This window comes from Tursiops truncatus, chromosome 1 (genome assembly GCF_011762595.2).
Source record: "Tursiops truncatus isolate mTurTru1 chromosome 1, mTurTru1.mat.Y, whole genome shotgun sequence".
Classification (NCBI taxonomy): Eukaryota; Metazoa; Chordata; class Mammalia; order Artiodactyla; family Delphinidae; genus Tursiops; species Tursiops truncatus.
In genome coordinates, this window is record NC_047034.1 from 47,286,455 (window position 1) to 47,308,582 (window position 22,128).

Below are 22,128 nucleotides of genomic sequence, written 5' to 3' on the forward strand. Positions count from 1 at the left end.
TACTGCATGGCATAGTGGTTAAGAGCATGAACTTTGGACTCAGGCTACATGCATTTGAATCCTGGCTCCACCACTTCATAGCTGTTACTTAACCTCTCTGTGCCTCAGTCTCCTCATTAATAAAGTGGGGATTATGGGCTTCCCTGGTGGCGCAGTGGTTGAGAGTCCGCCTGCCGATGCAGGGGACACGGGTTCGTGCCCCGGTCGGGGAAGATCCCACATGCCGCGGAGCGGCTGGGCCCGTGAGCCATGGCCGCTGCGCCTGCGCGTCCGGAGCCTGTGCTCCGCAACAGGAGAGGCCACAACAGTGAGAGGCCCGCGTACCGCAAAAAACAAGCAAAAAAAACAAATAAAGTGGGGATTATGGGGCTACTTTTAGAATTAAATTAGTCAGCATATACAGAGTTCTTCAACTGTGTCTGGCACATAGTAAGAGCTAAACGCTATTATCATTATTATAATTATTATATATAACATCTTTGTGCACATATACAAGGGAACTGATTTCTAAAGGTGGAATTACTGGGTTGAAGTTAAGCACATTTAAAATTTTGAAAGGTTTTGCCAAATTGTCTTCCTAAAAGTCTTCAACGATTTCTACTTTAATCCACGGTAGTTAAGAGTGCCTATCTTACATTGGTCACTATCAATTTTAAATAAGTTTGCTCTACTATTAGACATCTGTGCACTTTTCAAAACTTAGGCTAATTAGCTATTGTCATTCTCAGTGTCCTTTACTGTCAAGACTGAAATGTAAGACTTCTGTTGGGTATCAAGGCAAGTTTAGGCCACCAGACTTTTACCAGAGGAGCTACAGTCAGCTGTTTTAGGCTGTACTTTGTCCATATCCGGTATTGCCTCTCTTTAGTGGGACGCATGTGCCCTGAAACATGTTTGGTGCTTCTTTTGTGTGGTTTATGTAAAATGAAATTAAAATCCTGTATTTACCTCAAAAAGAGCTAAAAACAAAAGCAGAACACAAAACAAGTATCAGGGGATAAGCACATATTGTCAGAGTCTGAAGATTTCGCAGAACGTCACGCTTGAGGTTAAAGAAGTGTTATACGTTAAAGAATGTGTCTGAGCTTGTCCTTCAGAGAAGTGGTGGGTAGCCTGCTTCTGAGTCAGGGCTGGAGCTGGCGGGGCTAAAGGAATGCTTCAGGCTCCACCCAGCCCTTTGGGATTAAGCAGCCCAAAAGCTCTCTAGTGCCCTCTTCTGGCCAAAGTGAGGAGTTACATGCTAACCGGAGAATGTTTCCTGTATTGTCCCAACATTCAGAGTATTTGTTTACAAAGTTAACGTCAAAGAGTTAAAGAAGAGGGAAAATTCAGTGTTTTAAGAAAGAAAAATTGGGCTTCCCTGGTGACGCAGTGGTTGGGAGTCCGCCTGCCAATGCAGGGGACGCGGGTTCGTGCCCCATGCGCGGAGCGGCTAGGCCCGTGAGCCTGCGCGTCTGGAGCCTGTGCTCTGTAACGGGAGAGACCACAGCAGTGAGAGGCCCGTGTACAGCAAAAAAAAAAAAAAAAAAAAAAAAAAAAAAAATAGAGAGGAAAATTAAAGTATTTGGGAATAAATTGCTGACTGCCATGTTTATTAATATTTATTTTTTCAATTGAGAAAGGCAAAAGAAAAAAAATACAACTACACTTTACAGCATTCTACTGTGCGCACCTTCCAAACAATAAAAACCAAATCTCCACCATACAAAACTTCTAAAATTCCTAAATCTTCAGATGCACTCAGTGTTTTCTGACCAACACCGGCCTTATTTAAATGTTTAACATGTAGAAAAATGTGAAAATAATATGCTAGCAATATTAAGAACTTTATAAAACTGTAGTTACTCTTTATTTACTAGTGTTCGTTATATCTGAATTGCCCTCTGGGAATGACTGAGTGATGGAAAAAACTTTCCTTCCCTTGCAGCTGTCAGAGTCGAAGGTTTTCCTCTGACCTCCTTTAGATCTTTACTCAAAAGTCACCAATGGGTGACTACCCTCCCAACTCTGTATAAAAATGGTAGCCCAGCTCCACCCTCCGAAACTCCCCCAGCCCTGCTCGGCCCATGCCCTTCCCCCTTATTTTTTTAACATTCTCCATAGTACTTACCACCACTGAATGTACTATAAATTTTACTTTTTCAAATTGAGGTATAATTCACATACCATGCAATTCATTCATTTAAAGCATACAATTCAATGGTTTTTAGTATTATTGTCAGAGCTGTACAACCAACGTAACAATCAATTATAGTGCATTCTCACTGTCCCCAAACGAACTCCTGAACCCATTAGCAGTCAGTCCCCATTTCCCCTCAAACCATCCCACTGTCCCTACTCCTAAGCAGCCACTAACTTTCTTTCTATCTCTACAGATGTGCCTGTTCTGGGCATTTCATATAAATGGAATCATATGTTATATGAACCTTAGTAACTGACCTTATTCACTTAGCATGTGTTCAAGGTTCTTCCATGTTGCAGCGTGCATCAGTACTTCATTTCTTTCAGTGGCCAAATAATGTTCCTTTGTATGGCCATACCACATTTTCCTTTTCTGTTAATCAGCTGATGGACATTTGGGTTCTTTCCACTTTTTGGCTATTGTAAATAACGCTGCTATGAACATTCATGTACAAGTTTTTGTGAGGATGTGTTTTCATTTCTCTTGGGAATTTTACTTCCTTTAAAAAAAAATCATGTTTGTTGTCTGTCTCCCCAACAAGAATGCAAGCTCAGAGATTTTTGAATATTTTGCTATATCCCCTGCACCTAATACCATGCCAACATAAGGTAGATGCTCAATACATACCTGTAAAAATGAATGAATTGTTTTCCTCTCTCCTTTTTGGAAGACAATATTTTGCAGCATGGGCTCCCTCAGTTCCTCTTAATTCTGGTTCCAACTTTTCGCCTAAAGTCAGGCGAGTCATCACTAGGAAGAAAGGAAGGTGACTCTGTAGACGTAAATTAACCTAGGAGGCAATAATCAAGCAAAAAGTGTTTATTTGGGATCAAAAAATTGCAAAGAATTGCACCCACTCGGTGTCCCACTAGGGAGTAAACGTCAGGGGCTTTTAAAGGCAAAGAAGGGAGTTTTGCATTACAAATACTTTAACTGGTTTGTTAAATCTGCAGATGCAGAACTGTAGAGACAGAGGGCCTACTGTAAAGTTAAAGGATTTTTGACTGTGTGGGAGTTGGTGCCCCTAACCCCCAACATTGTTCAGGGTCAAATGTATTTGTTGTTTGGCCCAGTTCAAGAGTTCATAGATCCACCAGGTGAGGACAGGCGTAAGATCCACCTCCTTAATGGCCTCCTGGCTCCATTTTAAAAATTCCCTCGACATAAGTGGCTTCATTTTATTTCACATTTCACATTTCCCCCTCTTGATCAAGATCTTTCTCTAAAACATTGCTAATCAACTTACAGATTTGCTTTGTCTCACATTGCTGGGATGGACCTGTCCCAGAAAGTCATGTCCTACATTGGGGGGAATTTTTAATCTTCCGTGGTTATTTCAAGGAGTCAGTATCTTAAGGGTTAGGCCACATTGGAGCAACAGGGAGATGTTTAGGAAGTGATTCTGAGGCAGTTTCCTTGTCTGGGAATTTCATCGAGTTACATGAAGGTTCAGGTGAATAAGATTTATCTATCATTTCAATCTGTTGAGCAACCATAATCTTGGTTCTCATAGATGTTTTGGAGCAGAACAGAGTGAGGAGTAGCATAAGAAGTTTAAATCAAGCGCCCAGAGCAAAATTCCAGTAATAAAAGAATGAGCAAAATTTGAAGTCCTGATGTTAGCCGAGAGCCTGAACCTGAAGGAAACCAGCTGAAAACATCAATAGGGAACCAGGGGATATTGGACCAGAGAGGTTTTCTGCTATTTTTCTAATTTTTTTGAGTTCTAATTCAACTTCACCAGAAGCGTTGATTCCGGTGTAGCAGAAGGTGTTGTCTATGGCACAGATACCAACCTGTTCTGCAAGGAGATAACCGAGTGCTATTCGATTATCTAAATGTAATCCTTGCTAGGGAATCCAGGGATCATTGCCATTGAGCCAAGACTCGAGCGGTAGAATTTTCTAATTTAGCTATGCTTAGGGATAAATTCTTTACCAGCAGGTCGTTATGGACTGCACCAATCCAGGGAACAAGTCCTTTGGCAACGGTAATCAATGGAGAGTAGATTGGGTATAAAAAGGGGCTGCCGAGTCTCTCCTTGGATGTTTTTCTTTAACAAAAACTTGAAACTAAATTTATGGTATTCCCAAAGGTATTGTCCTGTCATATGCCAGCTTCTAGATATTCATAAGCCCATGGTTCTCCTTTGTAACCACATACACAGGTGTATCCAGAAGAGGCACATAGTATGCTGCCAAGAGTGTGGTTACTCATGTTTTCAGTGACAGGTATGAACTTAGGGATCCGTCCTAGCCAAGGATCCATGCGGCCTTTACAGACCGTTAAGGGTCGGCTGACAACCATCTGATCCCAGCATGACAAAAGGCTTGGCGTACGCTGATGACATCACATTTCTTACAAATTTTGGTCCGTCATTTGCTTGATGCCAGAGGTAAAGGAAAAAGAGGGTACAGGTGGTAGGAACGTTAGAGGAATAGGGCTTTAGAGAAATGTTTTGTGTCAACTGAAAGCAAGGTGGAGACACCTTATCATATAGTTTTACTCTGCAGACAGTCTTAGGGGCTGGATGCTTAAAATCTACCAGATGCTTAAAATCTACCAGAGTGTTGGAAACCAAGGAGAAATTATTGGTGAAAAGTATAACTACAAAGCCCTTAGATCCGGATGATTGTGGTCTTTGGAGACATACCAAAGCACTCAGAGAGAGGTCCCCCAGTTGCTCTATTTTGGGAATAGTTCACTAGAATAATATCTTCCCCATTTTTCAAAAGAAGCACCCTCAGCGAAGGTAAAAACTTCAGCTAAGATTAAATAGATTCCAACAAAATGTCACCATCTTGGACATAATAAAGGAAGTCATTAAGTGATATTCCGAAACCACCAGCCAATTGAGTGGGCCTTCCTTAGCAACAATGTTGAATTAGTATCATTAAACTCAGTAAATTATTCAGTGTGATAGAGCAGATCTAATATGAAAAGGATCAGTAATGAGGTTAGAGCAGTGTGTATGTATATACTAGCCTGGTCCTGAACCTTGGGAAAGCCGTTAGCATCAGATGTCGTCTGACGCTAGTCATTTTTTAAATTAAATTTTAATTTAAAGTTTGCTATAACAGTTTCAGGTTGGTTGGCTTGTAAGGCAGCTGTCCTTGTGTCCTAATCAGCCAAATTATTTCCTTTGGTTTCATCTGAATTTAGTTTTGAACGTACACGCACCTAAACGATGGCTAGAACAAATGGAAGTTGGATCATCCCAATTTCTATTCTTAATCTGGTTCTCCCCTGCCCCCCATACTTTCTAAAGCATGCCAAAGTCATGAACTACCCCAAAGACAGAGTGACTATCTGTATAGATACTCACAGTTTTGCCTTCTGCTAAGGTGCAAGCTCTAGTTAAAACATGGAGTTCTAGGTGTTGTTTTGAAGTAGCAGTCATCAGCAGAGCTGCCTCAAAATAGCTTCAAAAGATGAGGTGACTGCATACCCAGCACAATATTTTCCTTTGCCATTTTTCAAATAAGAACCATCAATAAATCATAAAATCTCTGCATTAGCAATAGTGGTTTCTTGTAAGTCAGCTCTTAGGATTAATAACTGATCAGTCAGGATCAGACAGTCATGAGGAGTTTCCTCAGTAGGTAGAGGGACACGGCTTGCAGTGTTAAGGTTGTTGCAGTGGGAAAGAGTTATGTGAGGAGAAGTTAGTCACAATATTTTGTATGAGGTAAGACGGCTTGCAGAAAGGTGTTTAGTGTGATGAGAATTGAGCAAGGCTTTTATTGCATGGGGAACATAGATGATGAGTGGACAGCCCATAACTATTTCTTCAGTTGATTTTGTAAGCGCTGCTGCAGCTGAAATAGCTCTCATTCATGGGGGAAGACCTCTGGCTACAGGGTCTAATTGTTGACTGCAATAGCTAAGGGGTCGGTGTTGACCTCTGTGCCTTTTAATAAGCACTCCTAAGGCATTCTCTTCCCTTTCCTACACAAAGAGAAAAAAAGGAAGCTGGTAATTAGGATGTCCTAAAGCAGGGGGACTGAGAAATCTGCTTTTCTGGTTCTGGAAAGCCATAAGGTGTTTTCTTCCCACTCTAAGGGATCTGGTCTTCAGCTTTGAGCAACGCATAAAGAGACTGGGTAATTAAGAAAAAGTTAGGTATCCAGTTCCTACAGTATCTGGCCAGACCCCCAAATCCTTGAAGTCGTCTTTTGGTCTGTGGGAAATTTGAGACATTTTGAATCTTTTTAGGGTCTAAAAGGAGTCCTTGATCTGAGATCAAGTGTCTTGGGTATTTGATCTGGATTTGAGTAAGCAGTAATCTCTTTAGAGACCTAAAGACTTTAGTTACTAACAGCTTGAGGAGACGGATGCTATCTTGCTCACTTGCTTCCTTGCAAGAGGACCAGAAAAGAAGTTCATCAACATATTGAAAGACGGTAGACCCTTGTGGAAAAAACGACATCTGCTAAATCTGCTTTTAGGATCTGTGAAAAGTAGAAAAAGCTCTCAGTATAGTCAGGGGTATCGTTGTCCTTCCCACATGAAAGTGAATAAAAATTGACTTTCAGGATCCACAGGGTATGCTGAAAAATTCACTACAGAGATTTATTATGGTGAAAAATTTATTCTCTGTAGGTATTGCCGTTAAAACGGTATGAGGGTTGGAGACAACTGGATAACAAGAAGGAGATAACAATGTTATTAATAGCCCTCAAATCTTGAACAAATCTCTATCCTCTTCCTCGGGTTTCTTAATAGGGAGAATGGGTATAATACAAGGACTGGTGCAAGGGACTATGGGGCCTTGTGTCTTATATTCCTCTATGATTGGTTTAATCCCTGCTAAGGCCTCAAGATTTAAAGGATACTGTTCAATATTAGGAGAAAGCTTACCAGGGTCAATTTAAATTTGAATTGGGAGAGCTGAATGAATCCACCCAATGTTGGCTGTGGACTTTGCCCAGAGTTTCTCAGGGACTTCTTTGAGGAGTTTTAAGTTTATGTCATTTTAGAAGCTTGTCCTAAGGGCAAAAATTGCTAATAGGATTGAGGAGCTTGGAATGCCATTAGTTGTTGAGGGGGTTAAATCAATTTCGAGGATAATTTCCCTCTTTAGAGAAAAAAAGATGGCAGCATGATATTTTTCTAAAAAGTCTTTTCCTAGGAAGTTGACAGGAGCAGAATTGAGCAATAGGAAGGAATAGCTGTCCTGGAGGGAGCCCAGTTGGAAAGGAAAGTTAAGGGACTTGTAAGCTATCAGGGGTTTATTAGATGTTGTCACCATTTGAATTTTCTCAGTGCTCTGAGGAAGGGAGTGTTTGAGGTTGGTGTGGTTGAGCGTGAATAGTGTGGCTCCAGTGCCAGTTAAGACAGTAAGAACTTCATTTCCAATCATAGGGAAGTTTCGTCCAGAAGACTGAAGGGAAGGATTGGAAAAACCCCTTGTTTGTCCTCGAGCAGGCTCAGTCCATAAGAGGAGCTGAAGGTTTAACACGGGAGGATTGTTTAAAGTGTTTTAGTTTAAGGCAATCCTTTTTCCAACGGCCATGTTTCTTGCAAAAATGGCAGACATTTTTAAGAGTGTGAGGCTTTGATTTAGTTTGTGGAAGCCCCTAGAAAGAGGCCTATACCTGTTGGAGCTGTAAATTCACGATTTTAGTGGCTTTTCATTTATTTGAATTTTGAATAGTCCAGGTCAATTGGTTTGCCAGATTAACCAAATTGGAAGTTACCATGGTTAATAATATTTACCTTAAAATAGACTCCAAATTTAACACAGGGTCCTTCCAGATCAGGGGTAAGGCAGGAAGGTGTTTTCCCAATGGTGTTCCTCTCCTTGGGTGCTGTCAGCCCCTATGCAGTATTTCACAGCTAGACTGTAAACAAAAGTTATTCCAGTTGGCTCAACGTACATTCAATAGTAAAATCACAGAAACGAATGGTCTCTGTTCTCCAAAGTATTATCTTGAGCAGACTTTTATTATTAAAGTGTTATAGTTTGCACACATTATTCCCAGCTGGAAATTTGCGTCCAGTTTAACAGTTACATAATATAATCTTTCACGTGAGAATTTTGAGCAACACAATAGGGGCATGAAAATAGACTAACCTATCCTTCTTGGCAGAAAATGTCTTGCTTAAAATGTAAAAGAAATTTTATTTGGGGAACCCTGTGAATATGTTGGAGGAAACCTACGTCGTTGGATTTGACACTGGAGTTAACTCTAGTAATAACCAGAAAGTTGTAGTTATCATCACCACCCAGTATAAAAATAAATTTTCCTCCAGGTTGTGTTTGTGCAGACACGCGTGTATAGAGGGTTAGGTACCACCTACATTCGTTAGGTCATGAGGACCTGGAGGGTGACGCACAATCACCCTGAAAACGTGTGAGGACCCCATGAAAACCCTCCATGGGGAGAGAAGTCTGTCTCTGGATGGTTCTGAGGTGAGTAGTGTGAGGTTAGAGCCAGCGCCCGCGGAGTGGGCATCATCTAGTGGCGCCCCTACCCCGCCCGCCAACAGCTGGCCCAGAACCTTCCTTCCCCCACGCCCCGTCGCGCCCCACAGTATCCCTACCTACCTCCAAGCCCCAGAACCACCCGCGACACCCGGACCCGCGCCCACCACCCCATCCCCTAACTCCCTCCAGGCGGGATCCCCTCGAGCCGCCGCGCTCGTTGCTCGCCCATTGGCCCGCGCGATCCGGGCCGTAAAGCGACTAACGGTTGCCGTTGGCCCGCAGGGTGCTGAGGAGATGGCGTCGGGATCCAGAGCCACGGTGCCTGAAGACTCGGTCCGAACCGTCAGCCCCGGGCAGCGAGACGAGAAGGCTGTCTCCGCGCTCACCGGGGACTCGGTGGAGGCGGGGACCCTGAAGAGCGCCGCGTCTGCCGTGCGGTGGGTGGTGGCCTCCCCTCGCCCCGTGAAGCGGAAAGCCGTCCGGGAGGCGGCCCAGCGGCGGCTCCAGCTCCTGCCGGGCTCTCAGGCCGAGGGCCGGGGACCGGAGCCCGAGGAGGAGGAAGAGGAGCCCCTTCTGTCGGTGCCGGAGGAGGATGACGAGAAAGCGCAGCCACTGCCCCCAGTCTGCGTGTCCCCCATGAGGGGGATGTGGCGGGAGGAGAAGGTGGCGCTGTATTGCGACGAGGTGCTACAGGGCTGCAAGGTGAGAAGGAGAAGAAAACGGACGGGAATCCAGGGGGACTCGGGTCTTCCTCCTATGCTGATGGGGGTACAGAGGGCACAAAGAAACCCTGCATTTCAAAAAGTAAATTTACGGGGCTTCCCTGGTGGCGCAGTGGTTGAGAGTCCTCCTGCCAATGCAGGGGACACGGGTTCGTGCCCCGGTCCGGGAAGATCCCACATGCCGCGGAGCGGCTGGGCCCGTGAGCCATGGCCGTTGAGCCTGCGCGTCCGGAGCCTGTGCTCCGCAACGGGAGAGGCCACAACAGTGAGAGGCCCGCATACCACAAAAAAAAAAAAAAAAAAAAGTAAATTTACTCCAAACTTCCAGGGCTTCCACCTTGTTAGAGGTTCCCAGTCCCTGTTAAAAGAGTTCCAATTCGATTTTCCTTCAAACAGATCACATAGTGTTTTCTGGTTTTCTGAGAGGTTATCAGTGCCCAGGTATGCATCTTAGTGTTTTCGTTAACAGTCTGTGCCCAAGCGTAAGGATAAGGTTACTTAGCCTTGACTTTTACACTACAATAACTCAAAACGTTTACACTTTAAGAGTGGTTCCCAGCCATCAGTCTAGGATGTGGAATGAGGTTTTGTAAAGAAGATACATACTTGGTAATACTGAATAGAGCAAATATTGTTTCTTCTAACCTGTTTTTTCTTTTTTTAAGTTATAGCAGAAGAATTTGTGTACAAGGATTTCATTGCACCGATGTTTATAAAATTTAAAAACTAGAAACTAAATTTCCAACTATGGGGGCTGTAAAGAACTTGTGGTGGCTTCATGTAATGGAAAATCATGCAGCTGTAAAAATTATGTTTTCAGAAACTATAGATATGCTTATGCTATAATGTTAAGGAAAAAAAAATCAGAAGACAAAGCATATGCTTCATATGTATGGATGAATATATGCATAGAAAAAAGACTGGAAGGAAATGCACCAAAATATCAACAATGGTTATTCTGGCTGTCAGGATTAGGGGTGGTTTTTGTTTTCCTTATATTATCTGTATTTTGCAGATTTTCTGTAGGTTAACCATATTTTATAATCAGAAGAAAAATTTTAAAAATACTGTTACCATAAAACTAGAATGGTATTTAATGACCAATTTATATTTGATATTCGAGGTTGGAGAAGGCTAGACGTCTTAAAGGCAATTGAAAAACATTTATATAAATCACAGTGTCATTAATCAGTCAGGGTCTAATGACTGAGTTTCATAATAGTTTATGTTATTTATCATCCTGAGGTCGCTGAATTGAAATGTAGAAAATCAAATGGGCAGATATTTATTGAATGCTTAATATGCTCATTTGTTTTATAGAGTGGATTTCTATTTTAAATTTTTATGTACTGAATAAATTTTAAATAAAGTCAATAAATCTTTAAAGTTCAGAAAAAGTCATTACTGTTTTTTAACATGATAATAACTATGTTTTTATATGTATAATTACAGTATACTTTTTGCTCAGTGGATTAATAAAACCAGTTACTTAAAACATAATAAGTAGATGTCTCATCTCTGAATTACTCTATTGAGTGAATAGATCTCTTTTAAATTTATTTTAATTTTTTAATGTTTCTATTTTCCATTAAATATAGATTCAGTTAAAAATCTATTATTTCCCAGGTTTTTCATTATTTAAGGGTATATTGGTTTCATATTTAAATAGAAATCAGTAAAAAAATATATAAATCTATAATTTCATATATTTATATGTATCTATTTTTTCTTTTGCTAGGCAGAAGATGCTGATGATGCTATGTGTAGATACCTATCAGAAAAATTAAAGTTGAAAGGCAAATGGCTTGGAGTCTGGAAAACTAATCCTGAGTTATTCTTTGTGAAATATGAAGAAGCTTCTATTTCTTTTGTTGGTATACTGGTTGAGGTAAATAATTTTCACCTGATCCTTGTTCTTTGAGTGAAATTATCAGTTCTTTTTAAGACCAAAATGTAACCTTATTAATTTGAGGCTTTGATACTTAAACAAAGGTTGACAAAAGTTTACTTCTATTTTAAGTTTCTAAGCAAATTAATAGTGTAAAAAGAAGGTAAGGAGGGATATTAGCACCCATTTACCTATAAACAGTTGTCATTAAATCAAATCTAGTAGTATTACATAATATTTATTAGCCTAGTTTCAATTGCTCAAATAACATAAAAATAAAGTGCATTTCTTAAAATTTAGTAACTTAGGCTTTAATTAACTTGGGCCTTTTTTCCCCATCATTTCTCTTTAATCTTCATTTATCTGAATTATGAGGTTTAGTTACATTAGGAAAGAAAAAAATAGATCAGAAAACTATTGGTAAAATTTGAAATATTTTCCTATGAAAAGTGCCCTTTTAGTATAATACATCCACTTCCAAACCTTCAGCTGATACAATTTTGCTTTTATAGGTCTATATGTTAAATATTGTAGCATATTTGACATGATAAATTCAATTCACTTAAAGGTTAATTATCCTTGTATAGAAATCAATATTTACAATCACAAATGGTACCCCTGTTTCAGATAGATATTTCAAATCTGTGGTTTCGGTGACAAGAAAAAATTGTGTTTGAAACTCATTACATTGCACACTGCCTGAAAACAATTCAATTCTGTGTTATATGGAAAAGTAAATTAGTGGTATTTTTACAGTAAAGGATGGCATATTTTCAGTCATAGCTGCTACAAAAGAATATGAAAGTCTTGGGATTAATTTTCCAATAATACTCTATTTTTAGTGGTTCTTTGAGGTTTGACCAACTTCAGATTTTGAGTTGATTTTGCCTAGAACTTTCATAACTTCTTTGGACTTTTTTCATGTGGATAAAATAAGAGGAGGTGGACTCTATAGTATCTGAAAAAAATTTTTTAACAGTGTAAGTTCGGGCTTTTTCAGTCAAGTTTTATGAGGAAGTCCCACATATACAACATATTAAAGTGGAACATTCCTGATTGAAATGAGGGATGGTAACATAGCAATTGCTTGGCTTCTCTCTCAACATCACATGATAGCCCCTACGTTCCATAAAACTTTTCAAGATCCCTAAAGTTACATGGAAACTCACTGGATTGGGTTACCCAAAAATTCTATCAAGTTCTAAGATTTTACATGCAATATATTTACTCTCTTCCTTATTCCAAAAATAACAAACAAGATTACACATAATTAGATTGCTTTAAAATCCTCTATGAAATGCTAACGTCCTTTAAACATTAGAAAGGTGGGAAGAAAAGCGAGAACAGAAGAAAAGCAGAATAACATATTGGCAGATTCTAATTTGCATTACAAGGCATTGAGACTAGCTCTTGGGACCTCTTAAGATTGTGCTGCACCATTCACATTTGGTGGTTTTGTCTGCCTCCACTTCTTTAGTCTTACTTGGATCGAAATATCAACAGTGCTATATAATGCTCCTTGTTCTGAAGTTACAATAATCTATTCCTATGGACCTCAATCTCTGGCTTTAGCTTTAGATGCTATATTAGTTTTTCTATTGCTGCTGCAACAAATTACCACAAATTTGGTGGCTTAATATAAATTTGTTCTTTTACAATTCTATAGGAAAGGAATCTGACATGGGACTAATTGGGCTAAAATCAAGGAGTAGACAGGGCTTATTCCTTTCTGGAAGCTCTAGGGGAAAATCTGTTTCCCTGTCTTTTCCAGCCTTTATAAGGTACCTGCATTCCATGACTTGTGGCCCCCTTTATCCATTTTCAAAGTCCTTCTCACACTCTCTCTCTGGTTCCCTACAGTCTAGAAAGGTGCTTCCATTTTAAAAGACTCATGATTAGAATGGGCCCAACTGGGTAATCCAAGAGAACTTCCCCATCTCAATTCCTTAACCATAATTACATCTGTAAAGTCCCTGTTGCCTTGTAAAGTAATATATTCACAAGTTCTAAGTATTAGGGGACCATTTGAGGGCCATTATTCTGCCTAATACAGATCCATACAACAAAGAGAAAAGGCTTGGAAATATAATATTTGATTGGAAGGAAATCTAGCATATCCTTCTTTGTTACAAAGTGGGCCAAATATTAAGGAAACTTTTTTATAACCTCTGTAGAAAGCAATTTGGTAAAATATATTAAGAACTTTAAAATAGTTTATTTGTTGTAAGTTAGTTATTTCTCAATAAAGCTGGAAGAAATAAAGATAGTAAGAAATAAATAGACCCCACTGCACAGAAAAATAAATAAAAATTAAAAATGTTCATTTTATTTCTAGAAATTCATTCTATAGAAATCATAAATGTAGAAAAAGATTTAATGTATTTAAGGTAATCAAGTCATATTTATAAAATAAAAAATTGGGAAGACCATAAAAGTTTAATAATAGGATATGGGTCAAATAAATGATAATTTATTCATAAGATAGAATATCATGTAGTTATAAAACTTATGATAACAAAAAAACTCTTAATGATTTGGAACATGCTCATTGTGTACATAAAGTAAAACAGAAGACACAAAACTAAATATACAGTATGATCCAACGAAGTACATAGGAATAAAACTGGAAGATAAAGAGCAAAAGGTTAACAGTGATTATCTCTGATGACAGAATTTTGGTTGATTTTTTTTTTTTTTTTTTTTTTTTTTTTTTTTTTTTTTTTTTTTTTTTTTGGTTGATTTTTTAAAATTTTGTAAAAAAAGCATGTCTAGTCACCATCAGTAAGCTTTCTTGGACAACATGCTTTAAAATTTTGTTTATATCCCTTGATGAAGGCTTAGAGAATCTTTAATTTGCAGATGTTTAAGGGAATTCTCAGTGGATTCTGGAAATTGGTTATTTACCTGATTCTGCTATATCATAGTTGTAAAGACGAAATAGTAACTTTGGGCTGTGCTCAACATTCACAGCTTGCATCGCGGCTATTTCCACACACTCCCAACTCCAGTAATAGGCTCCTTGGTTTTAAAGCCTGTTTTAAAACTTGGTGATCTCTAGACCTGCTGGACAGCTTTTGGGATCTCCCTCCATCATCATCCTAGAAATTTCTTTCATCATTCTCTTCTGTAAATAACCTATTTCCCCAAATTGCTTTTTTCTTAGTTTATTCTCTCATTTTGGCCAAGGATCTTATCCTAATAGCTTCACGGGTAAGGGCACAAAGTAGATAAAATTTTTGTGATATTGTGTGCTTGAAAATATCTTTACAGATCTTCAAGTTTATTTGACAGATTAACTGGATACACAAATTCTAGGTTTGATTTCATGCCCAGAATTTGTAAAATTCTATTCCATTGTCTTCAAACTTCCAGTGTTGCTGGTTGAGAATCCAGTGTCACTGATTCTTTGATGATATATATATAGATATATATATATAGATATATAGATATAGATATAAAATATATGTATATATTTTTGTGGCTGTGTTGAGCCTTCGTTGCTGCGCATGCGCTTTCTCTAGTTGCAGCGAGCAGGGGCTACTCTTCGTTATGGTGCGCAGGCTTCTCATTGCAGTGGCTTCTCTTGTTGCGGAGCAATAGGCTCTGGGCTTGCGAGCTTCAGTAGTTGGCGATGCGTGGGCTCAGTAGTTGTGGCTCGCGGGCTTAGGTGCTCTGTGGCATGTGGGATCTTCCTGAACCAGCACTCGAACCCATGTCCCCTGCATTGGCAGGCGGACTCTTAACCACTGTGCCACTAGGGAAGTCCAGCTGATATATTGTTTCCTGTCTGAAAACTTGTAGTATCTTCTCTTATAGTATTGTCCCCAGAGTCCTTCACCAAAATGATAGCAAAGGGATTTTTTAAAAGGTACCCAAGGACAAGAGATAGAAAAGGAGACAATAGCAACACAATTTAGAAGGTGTAAAACATATAAATAAATGACAACTGACTTAGTAGAGCTAAGAAAGTTGAATTCTGTTTACAGTAGGGAAAGCCGGAAAAAAAAACAACACTTAATTTACACTGCATAACCCCAAAGGCTTAGGAACTGACTGTACTGAGAACTTGAATTGGCTTGAAGATGGAGCTTGAATTCAAGAAGAATAGCTTGAAAGCTATTTAAGAAACAGAGACTTCCCTTCCAGGAAGATGGAGTAGACAAACTTTTCCCTATTCTTCCTATCAAGTACAGCTAAAAACCCTGGATTATATGTGTAAGTAAACATAAGACTCTGCAAGTTGGAGAGAAGGCAGATTGTCTAGGGACCTTGTGACACAAGGAATGACATGATGATGAGTTCCCTGGGCTTTACTTCATATATCCTAGACTGTGTACCAGAGGAGCTGGAAACCTAGAAACACCAACAGGTGTAGGAAAAAAAATAAAAAATGCCCCTCAAAAGCCTGCTTTCTCTAGTCAAAGTTAGGAAAGGGACAGCCAAACAATACAGAAAAAAAACTGCTGCTCTTCACTCCCATCTTGCAAGAAAAGACAAAGTGAAGAACCTACACTTCCACCCTTGCCAAGTTGTAACAAGGCACACTAACCCCACTCCCAGAGTGGTGTTAGAGAAGATCTAGTGGGAAGAAAATGGGGAGCTGGGTGATAAGGAACTTTCCCTGCCTTCCATGATGTCAGTGTAGACTACATGGGAAGCCCGGACTACCACCCCCACTGGTAAAGGGACTCCTTCCACTCCCTGCAAGGATGGTGTCAGAAAAGGTCTAGTGGAGAATCAGAACTTTCACTACCACCCCCATGATGTTAGTGGAGACAACGTAGGGAGCAGTAATGAGGTGCTCTCCTCTCTCTGAGCCAGGGTGGTATCAGTGGAGGCCTAATAGAGAACCTGAACTCCCACCCCTGAATAGCAGTAATGAACAACCCCCTCATCCTCCAGGATCAACAGAGGCTGAGCAGAGAATCTGAACTTCCATCCCCATCTGGCAGTAACAAAGCCCCTTTTCCATGCCGGATTGGTGTCAGAAGAGGACTGATAAAATAAAAGATTTAAATAAAATCAATACTCTCACAATGTAATACACAAAATGGCCAGTTTTCAATAGAAAATTACTTGTCATCACTCTCAATTACTTCTAAGACCCAGGAAGATCTCAACTTGAATGAGATAAACCAATAGACATCAACACTGAGATGACACAAATGTTAGAATTATCTGATAAGGATTTTAAAGCAGCCATCATAAAAATGCATCAGTGAGCAATTATGAACACATGCAAAATGAAAAAATAGGTCTCAGCAAAGAAATAGAAAGTAAGTAAATGAAAGATATAAAGAAAATGAAATGATGTAAAGAAAAACCGAAACAAAGTTTTAGAACTAAAACTAAAAAATATATAGTAACTGCAATTAAAAACTCAGTGGATGTGCTCAACAACAGAATGAAGACAGAGGAAACAATCAGTAAACTTGAAGGTAGAATAATAGAAATGACCTAACTGACCATCTGAGAGAAAATAGATTAAAAAAACCCCCCAAACCAAAAAATAAGCAAACAAATAAAAAACGGAGCCTCAGGGCCATGTTAGACTGTAACAATTCATGTTTTCAGAGTCCTAGAAGAAAAGATTGGGCTGAAAAAAATATTCAAAGAAATAATGGCTGAAATTCCCCAAATTTGGCAAAAGACATAAACCTACAGATTTAAGAAGCTGGCTTGAGAAGCATGGTTAAAGATGGGAGTATCCCACTGAAAAAAAGATTGTGATACTTCATTGGTACTGAATGTTAGGATCCTCTGTCTTCTACCCTGATTCTCCTTCTAGAACACAGGCAGCTAAGGCATATCTCTCTAGGCATTAAAATTGAAAGATTCTTCTATGATCAGTTCAAAAGAAAAGATCTAAAGATACTGATACATGAAGTTCCCATGGAAAGAGCCTGGGCAGAACATCTTACAGTGGATCCATAGTAGACTTGTTCCACACAGACCTTCCAATTACTTTTATAGTACTCAACTCTTAAATATGAGCAGACAGCCAAGGGTCACCAGACATTTGAGGAAACTTAAATATCAAAACAGTGGTTAAAACAGCAGAAAAGAAGACATTTGGAAGAAACAGATGACAGGGAGAAGAAACACACACACACATATATAAAACTATTAATATTCTCAGAAAGAAGAGACAAGCTAAAGCATTCATGAAACAAGAACTGGATCCTGTATGATGGGAAAACTCCAAGAAAGAAAGAGAGCTTTTGGAAAATAAAAATACAACAGCAAGTGAAAAACTGAATAGAAGGATTAGAAGCATTAGAAGATAAAGTGGAGTAAAATCTCCCATAAAGTAGAGCTGAAGGACTAAGAAATGGAAAGGAAAGAGAGGAGAGTAGTTAGGGGATTGGGTCCAACATCCAATTAAATGTTCTAGAGAGAGAAAAGGAAGGAGGGAGGGAGGGAAGAAAAGAAGAGGAGAAGGAGAGAGAGAGAGAAATAGGAAGAGGAGAAAACAAGAACAACATACAGAGGAAAGAAAATTGTCAAGTTGTGAAAGTTTCCTAGAACAAAAGGACATGAATTTCTAAATTGAAAAGGCCCACTGATTGTCTAGCACATAGTGAAATTTGAGAACACGAGGGCCAAAGAGAAGGTTGAGCAGGATTACAGAGAGAAAAACAATAAGTTCATATAAATGATCAAGAGGCAGAATAGCATTGGACTTCTCAAAAGTAAGTTCTTAACTTTAAAAAGCTATGTAAGTATATTGTCAACAAAAGTGATATCCTAACCTAGAATTCTATACCCAGTCACACTATCAGTTAAGTAAAAGAGTAGAAAAAATTTTCTCTTTTCAAGGATATCATATAGCATATAGCCTTTTCAGGTTGGTTTCTTTCACTTAGTAATATGCATTTAAGGTTCCTCCATGTCCTTTCATGGCTTGATGGCTCATTCCTTTTTACCACTGAATAATATTCCATTGCCTGGATGTACCACAGTTTATTTATCCATTCATCTACTGAAGGGCATCTTGGTTGTTTCCAAGTTTTGGCAGTTATGAATAAAGCTGCTATAAGTAGCATTAGGTAAATAAAATCTACTTAAAAATAAACAATTTTATTGGAGATGTACTTGAAAATGTTTAAAATTCATTATTGGAAGTGTATTTTTTTCAGCTTTATTGAGGTTTAACTAACAAAATTGTAGGATAGGGTGTATAACATGATGATTTTATATATATATATATATATATATATATATATACCCATATACATTGTGAAAGGATTCCCTTCATTAAGTTAATTAACATGTCCATCACCTCACGTATTTACCCCCCCCCCCTTATTTGGTGAAAAGATTTAAGTTCTATCTTAGGAAATTTCAAATATATACTACAGTGTTATCAACTATAGTCACTATGCTATACATTAAATCCTCAGACCTTATTCACCTTATAGCTGAAAGTTTGTACCCTTTTACCAACTTCTGTAATTTTAAATTTTGTGTTAATACTTAGCATAATTTATTAATTTTTAAAGCTACTGTCAACTCAGTGGTTCTCAAGCACTGATTTTCAGACGTGCTGGAGGTTATCACTCTATTGTGGTGAAATGAGACAAGTAAGCACAATATAGTGTGCAGTTTATGAAGCTAAATTTATTCAACCTAAGGACTTTACCTTTTTTTAGGATTTCATTTTTTGATTATGTCCATTCTACTTTTTTTTGGTACTTTATTAGCCTTTCTTTTAAAAATAATGTAATATAGATAGTAGGATTTTTAAAAACATACTTTTATGGCAAAATTAGTCCAAAAACTTTTTTTAATACTACTATTTTATAAAATCCCAAAGTCTGGCAACTCAAACTTAGAATAATGTGGGAGATAGGCAATTCCTCTCATGAACCTTAAAATTAATGTTGTTTAAGAATTAGTTTGAAAAATTGTGTTTATATTTTATTCAATATTGATCTATTATTATGTATGTTGATTGTTAGAGAAGTCATAAAAATTTAAAAGAAGAAATTTTATAAGTAGGTCATATTTGAGAAAGAATTCTTGTGGTTTACTTTCATTTATAATTACAAATTTTATAATATTTATCTTAGGTAACTTGTAAACTACGCCAAAGCTCATCATCTTGTTTCAAAGTTACTGTTTCTGTTGCTGAGCCCTTTTCTTCTAACATCGCAAATATTCCAAGGGATTTGGTCGATGAGATTTTGGAAGAACTAGAGCATAGTGTGCCTCTCTTGGAAGTGTACCCTGTTGAAGGACAAGATTCTGATTCACATGATATTGCTTTGGCCTTGGAAGTTGTAAGGTATTAGAGGTTATTTCTTCTGAAAGTTCAATTCTCATATTCAAAAAGTTAATTTAATATGTAAGTTTTGTTCATATAGGCACTTTATTTAACTTTTACTCACTGCTGAATTCAATTTTTCTATTTTTAATGAACATACTTGTAACTTTTACTTAAAACATTCTCTCTTGTGGAAGTTTGCTGTTTTTTGATCTTGCATTTTACAAAAATTGAATTTTGAACAGTTCTAGAGATAAGTAATGCTAAATTCTAGGGAATTCCCTGGCAGTTCAGTGGTTAGGACTCAGCACTTTCATTGCTGGGGCCCAGGTTCAATCCCTGGTCGGGGAACTAAGTTCTGGGAAGCTGCACGGCACAGCCAAAAATACCCAAAATCCAAAAAACAAAACCACTAAATTCTGTTCATATTTAAGCATCTTAAATATATTAGATTTCATTTTTCACATTTAAAGGTATTACAAATACCTGATGTCTTCATCCCCATTGTGATTGCTTCTTACAAGTTGATATCATTTGAGAGAAGCTATACGTAAGCATAATACAGAATACTGGGGGCATGTTTTTGTTTTCCTAATACTCCCCCAATATAAAAATATGATGATATCTCAAGTATTATTTCTTTGGTAAACAAAGCCATAGCCACAATCTATGAAATGTGGAACATGAATTTTACAATCCCACTTCAAGAAACATTATCTTATCTGTAGTAACTTGAAATAGAATGCAGATCATCTAATGTATAAAGTTTTACTTTTAATATTAGTTCACTGAAAGATCATTTTGAAATATTTTTCTTAACAATTAAGCTTCATATAAAGATTTCTGACATCAGAATGTCTTTTTAATTCTAAACATGTACTGGCTGATTTTGATCACTGTCATCTCAATTTGATTTATCATAGGTTTTTTTATGACTTTCTTTGGAGGGACTGGGATGATGAAGAAAGTTGTGAGAATTATACTGCTTTGATTGAAGAAAGAATTAATTTGTAAGTATAGTTAAAAGCATTCATCACAGTATGTAAGATAAACATTGTAACTATACTCATACTTTTCAGGTGGTGTGATATACAAGATGGAACAATACCTGGTCCTATTGCACAACGTTTCAAAAAAACTTTGGAGAAGTATAAAAACAAGCGAATCGAGCTCATTGAGTATCAGAGCAATATTAAAGAAGATCCATCTGCAGCAGAGGCTGTTGAATGCTGGAAAAAGTACTATGAGATAGTAATGCTCTGTGGATTATTGAAAATGTGGGAAGATTTACGCCTCAGGTAATAATTTGTTCTATTTTAAATGGAAACAAAAAGATTGCATGGTCATTCTTTTATCATATCACTTGTCATATATGTTACCCTAATTGAAATAGATTATAAAAGTAGATGTCCAATTTATAAGCACAGGTGCAACTACCAATATTGGAAAATTATTTTTATATTAGCTGAATTAACTGAAATCATTGTTTGGGGTTTTTTTGATGAAAAAAATCGCATAAATCTAGTCCTTTCCTTACCTTTCTCCTTTACCTTCTTAATTTTGGCCAAAGCATAAGAAAAGAGTAAGTAGACGTCATCCACATATAAAATGAAAAGTAGAGAGAGAGTTGACTAATTTTGCTGCCTAATTTCTTTTCTAACCAAAATAAGTTGTTTTTTTTGATGTTAAATAAAATAATGCAGATTTAACTGGCATCATTCTCCAGAATACTTCAAAATGTATTAAAATATTTTTACATTACTGTGCAGTAAAGTATATATTTCTGTCTTTGTTTGAAATAGAGGGGAAAGAGGAATTCTTGCTCATGACCCCAAAATTAATGGAAAATCTTGACTGGAGCCAAAGGACTTTTGGCTATTTCATACTAAGTTGTTAAGCTCCTTCCTTTGTGTTCCACCATTACTCATTCTTTGCCTTAGGAATTCTAAGCCATATTTTACTTGTCTAACAATTAATTATTAGCCTAAATATTTTCTTATTCTATTTTCTTTCAAGTTTGACCTTTTTAAATTTTTATTTATTTATTTATTTTTTGCGGTATGCGGGCCTCTCACTGTTGTGGCCTCTCCCGTTGCAGAGCACAGGACAGGCTCTGGATGCACAGGCTCAGTAGCCATGGCTCACGGGCCCAGCCGCTCCGCGGCATGTGGGATCTTCCCGGACCGGGGCACGAACCCGTGTCCCCTGCATCGGCAGGCAGACTCTCAACCACTGTGCCACCAGGGAAGCCCTCAAGTTTGACCTTTAAAAAAAAAAAAATTACTTATTTGTTTATTTATTTGGTTGTGCCGGGTCTTAGTTGCGGCATGCGAACTCTTAGTTGTGGTGCGCATGTGGGATCTAGTTCCCTGACCAGGGATTGAACCCAGGCCCCTGCATTGGGAGTGTGGAGTCTTAACCACTGCACCACCAGGGAAGTCCCCAAGTTTGCCCTTTTTAAAAATCACTAATAATCTCATTCTAGTGCCCATTTTTGATGTTTCATTGTTAGTGGGATTCCTGTGTAACAAAATCTTAGGATTACTTTGGGGAATCAGTATAGATAAGATTTTTGAAATCCACTTATCTAGAAATCCAGATTCAGTGAAAGTTGAATTTTAATACAAGTTATCGTTACTA

At 38.1% G+C, this 22,128-nt stretch overlaps 1 protein-coding gene and 1 long non-coding RNA gene across 2 annotated transcripts in view; one reads left to right on the forward strand and one right to left on the reverse strand.

Moving 5' to 3' along the window:
- Positions 1 to 1,531: 1,531 nt before the first annotated feature.
- Positions 1,532 to 8,057, reverse strand: LOC141278483 (uncharacterized). The gene is made up of 3 exons (XR_012331242.1): positions 7,901 to 8,057; positions 2,810 to 2,972; positions 1,532 to 2,681 (listed from the first exon to the last, which is right to left on the reverse strand). It is a non-coding gene; the product is annotated as an uncharacterized lncRNA (long non-coding RNA).
- A 422-nt stretch (positions 8,058 to 8,479) lies between these two features.
- The window catches only part of SHCBP1L (SHC binding and spindle associated 1 like), a 45,989-nt gene continuing 32,340 nt past the window's right edge, over positions 8,480 to 22,128 (forward strand). The window contains exons 1-6 of the mRNA XM_019918690.3: positions 8,480 to 8,597; positions 8,895 to 9,314; positions 11,073 to 11,222; positions 19,295 to 19,509; positions 20,412 to 20,498; positions 20,568 to 20,786. Coding sequence (XP_019774249.2) covers positions 8,550 to 8,597; positions 8,895 to 9,314; positions 11,073 to 11,222; positions 19,295 to 19,509; positions 20,412 to 20,498; positions 20,568 to 20,786 — 1,139 coding nt within the window. The 5' untranslated portion in view covers positions 8,480 to 8,549. The remainder of the gene's footprint in view (positions 8,598 to 8,894; positions 9,315 to 11,072; positions 11,223 to 19,294; positions 19,510 to 20,411; positions 20,499 to 20,567; positions 20,787 to 22,128) is intronic.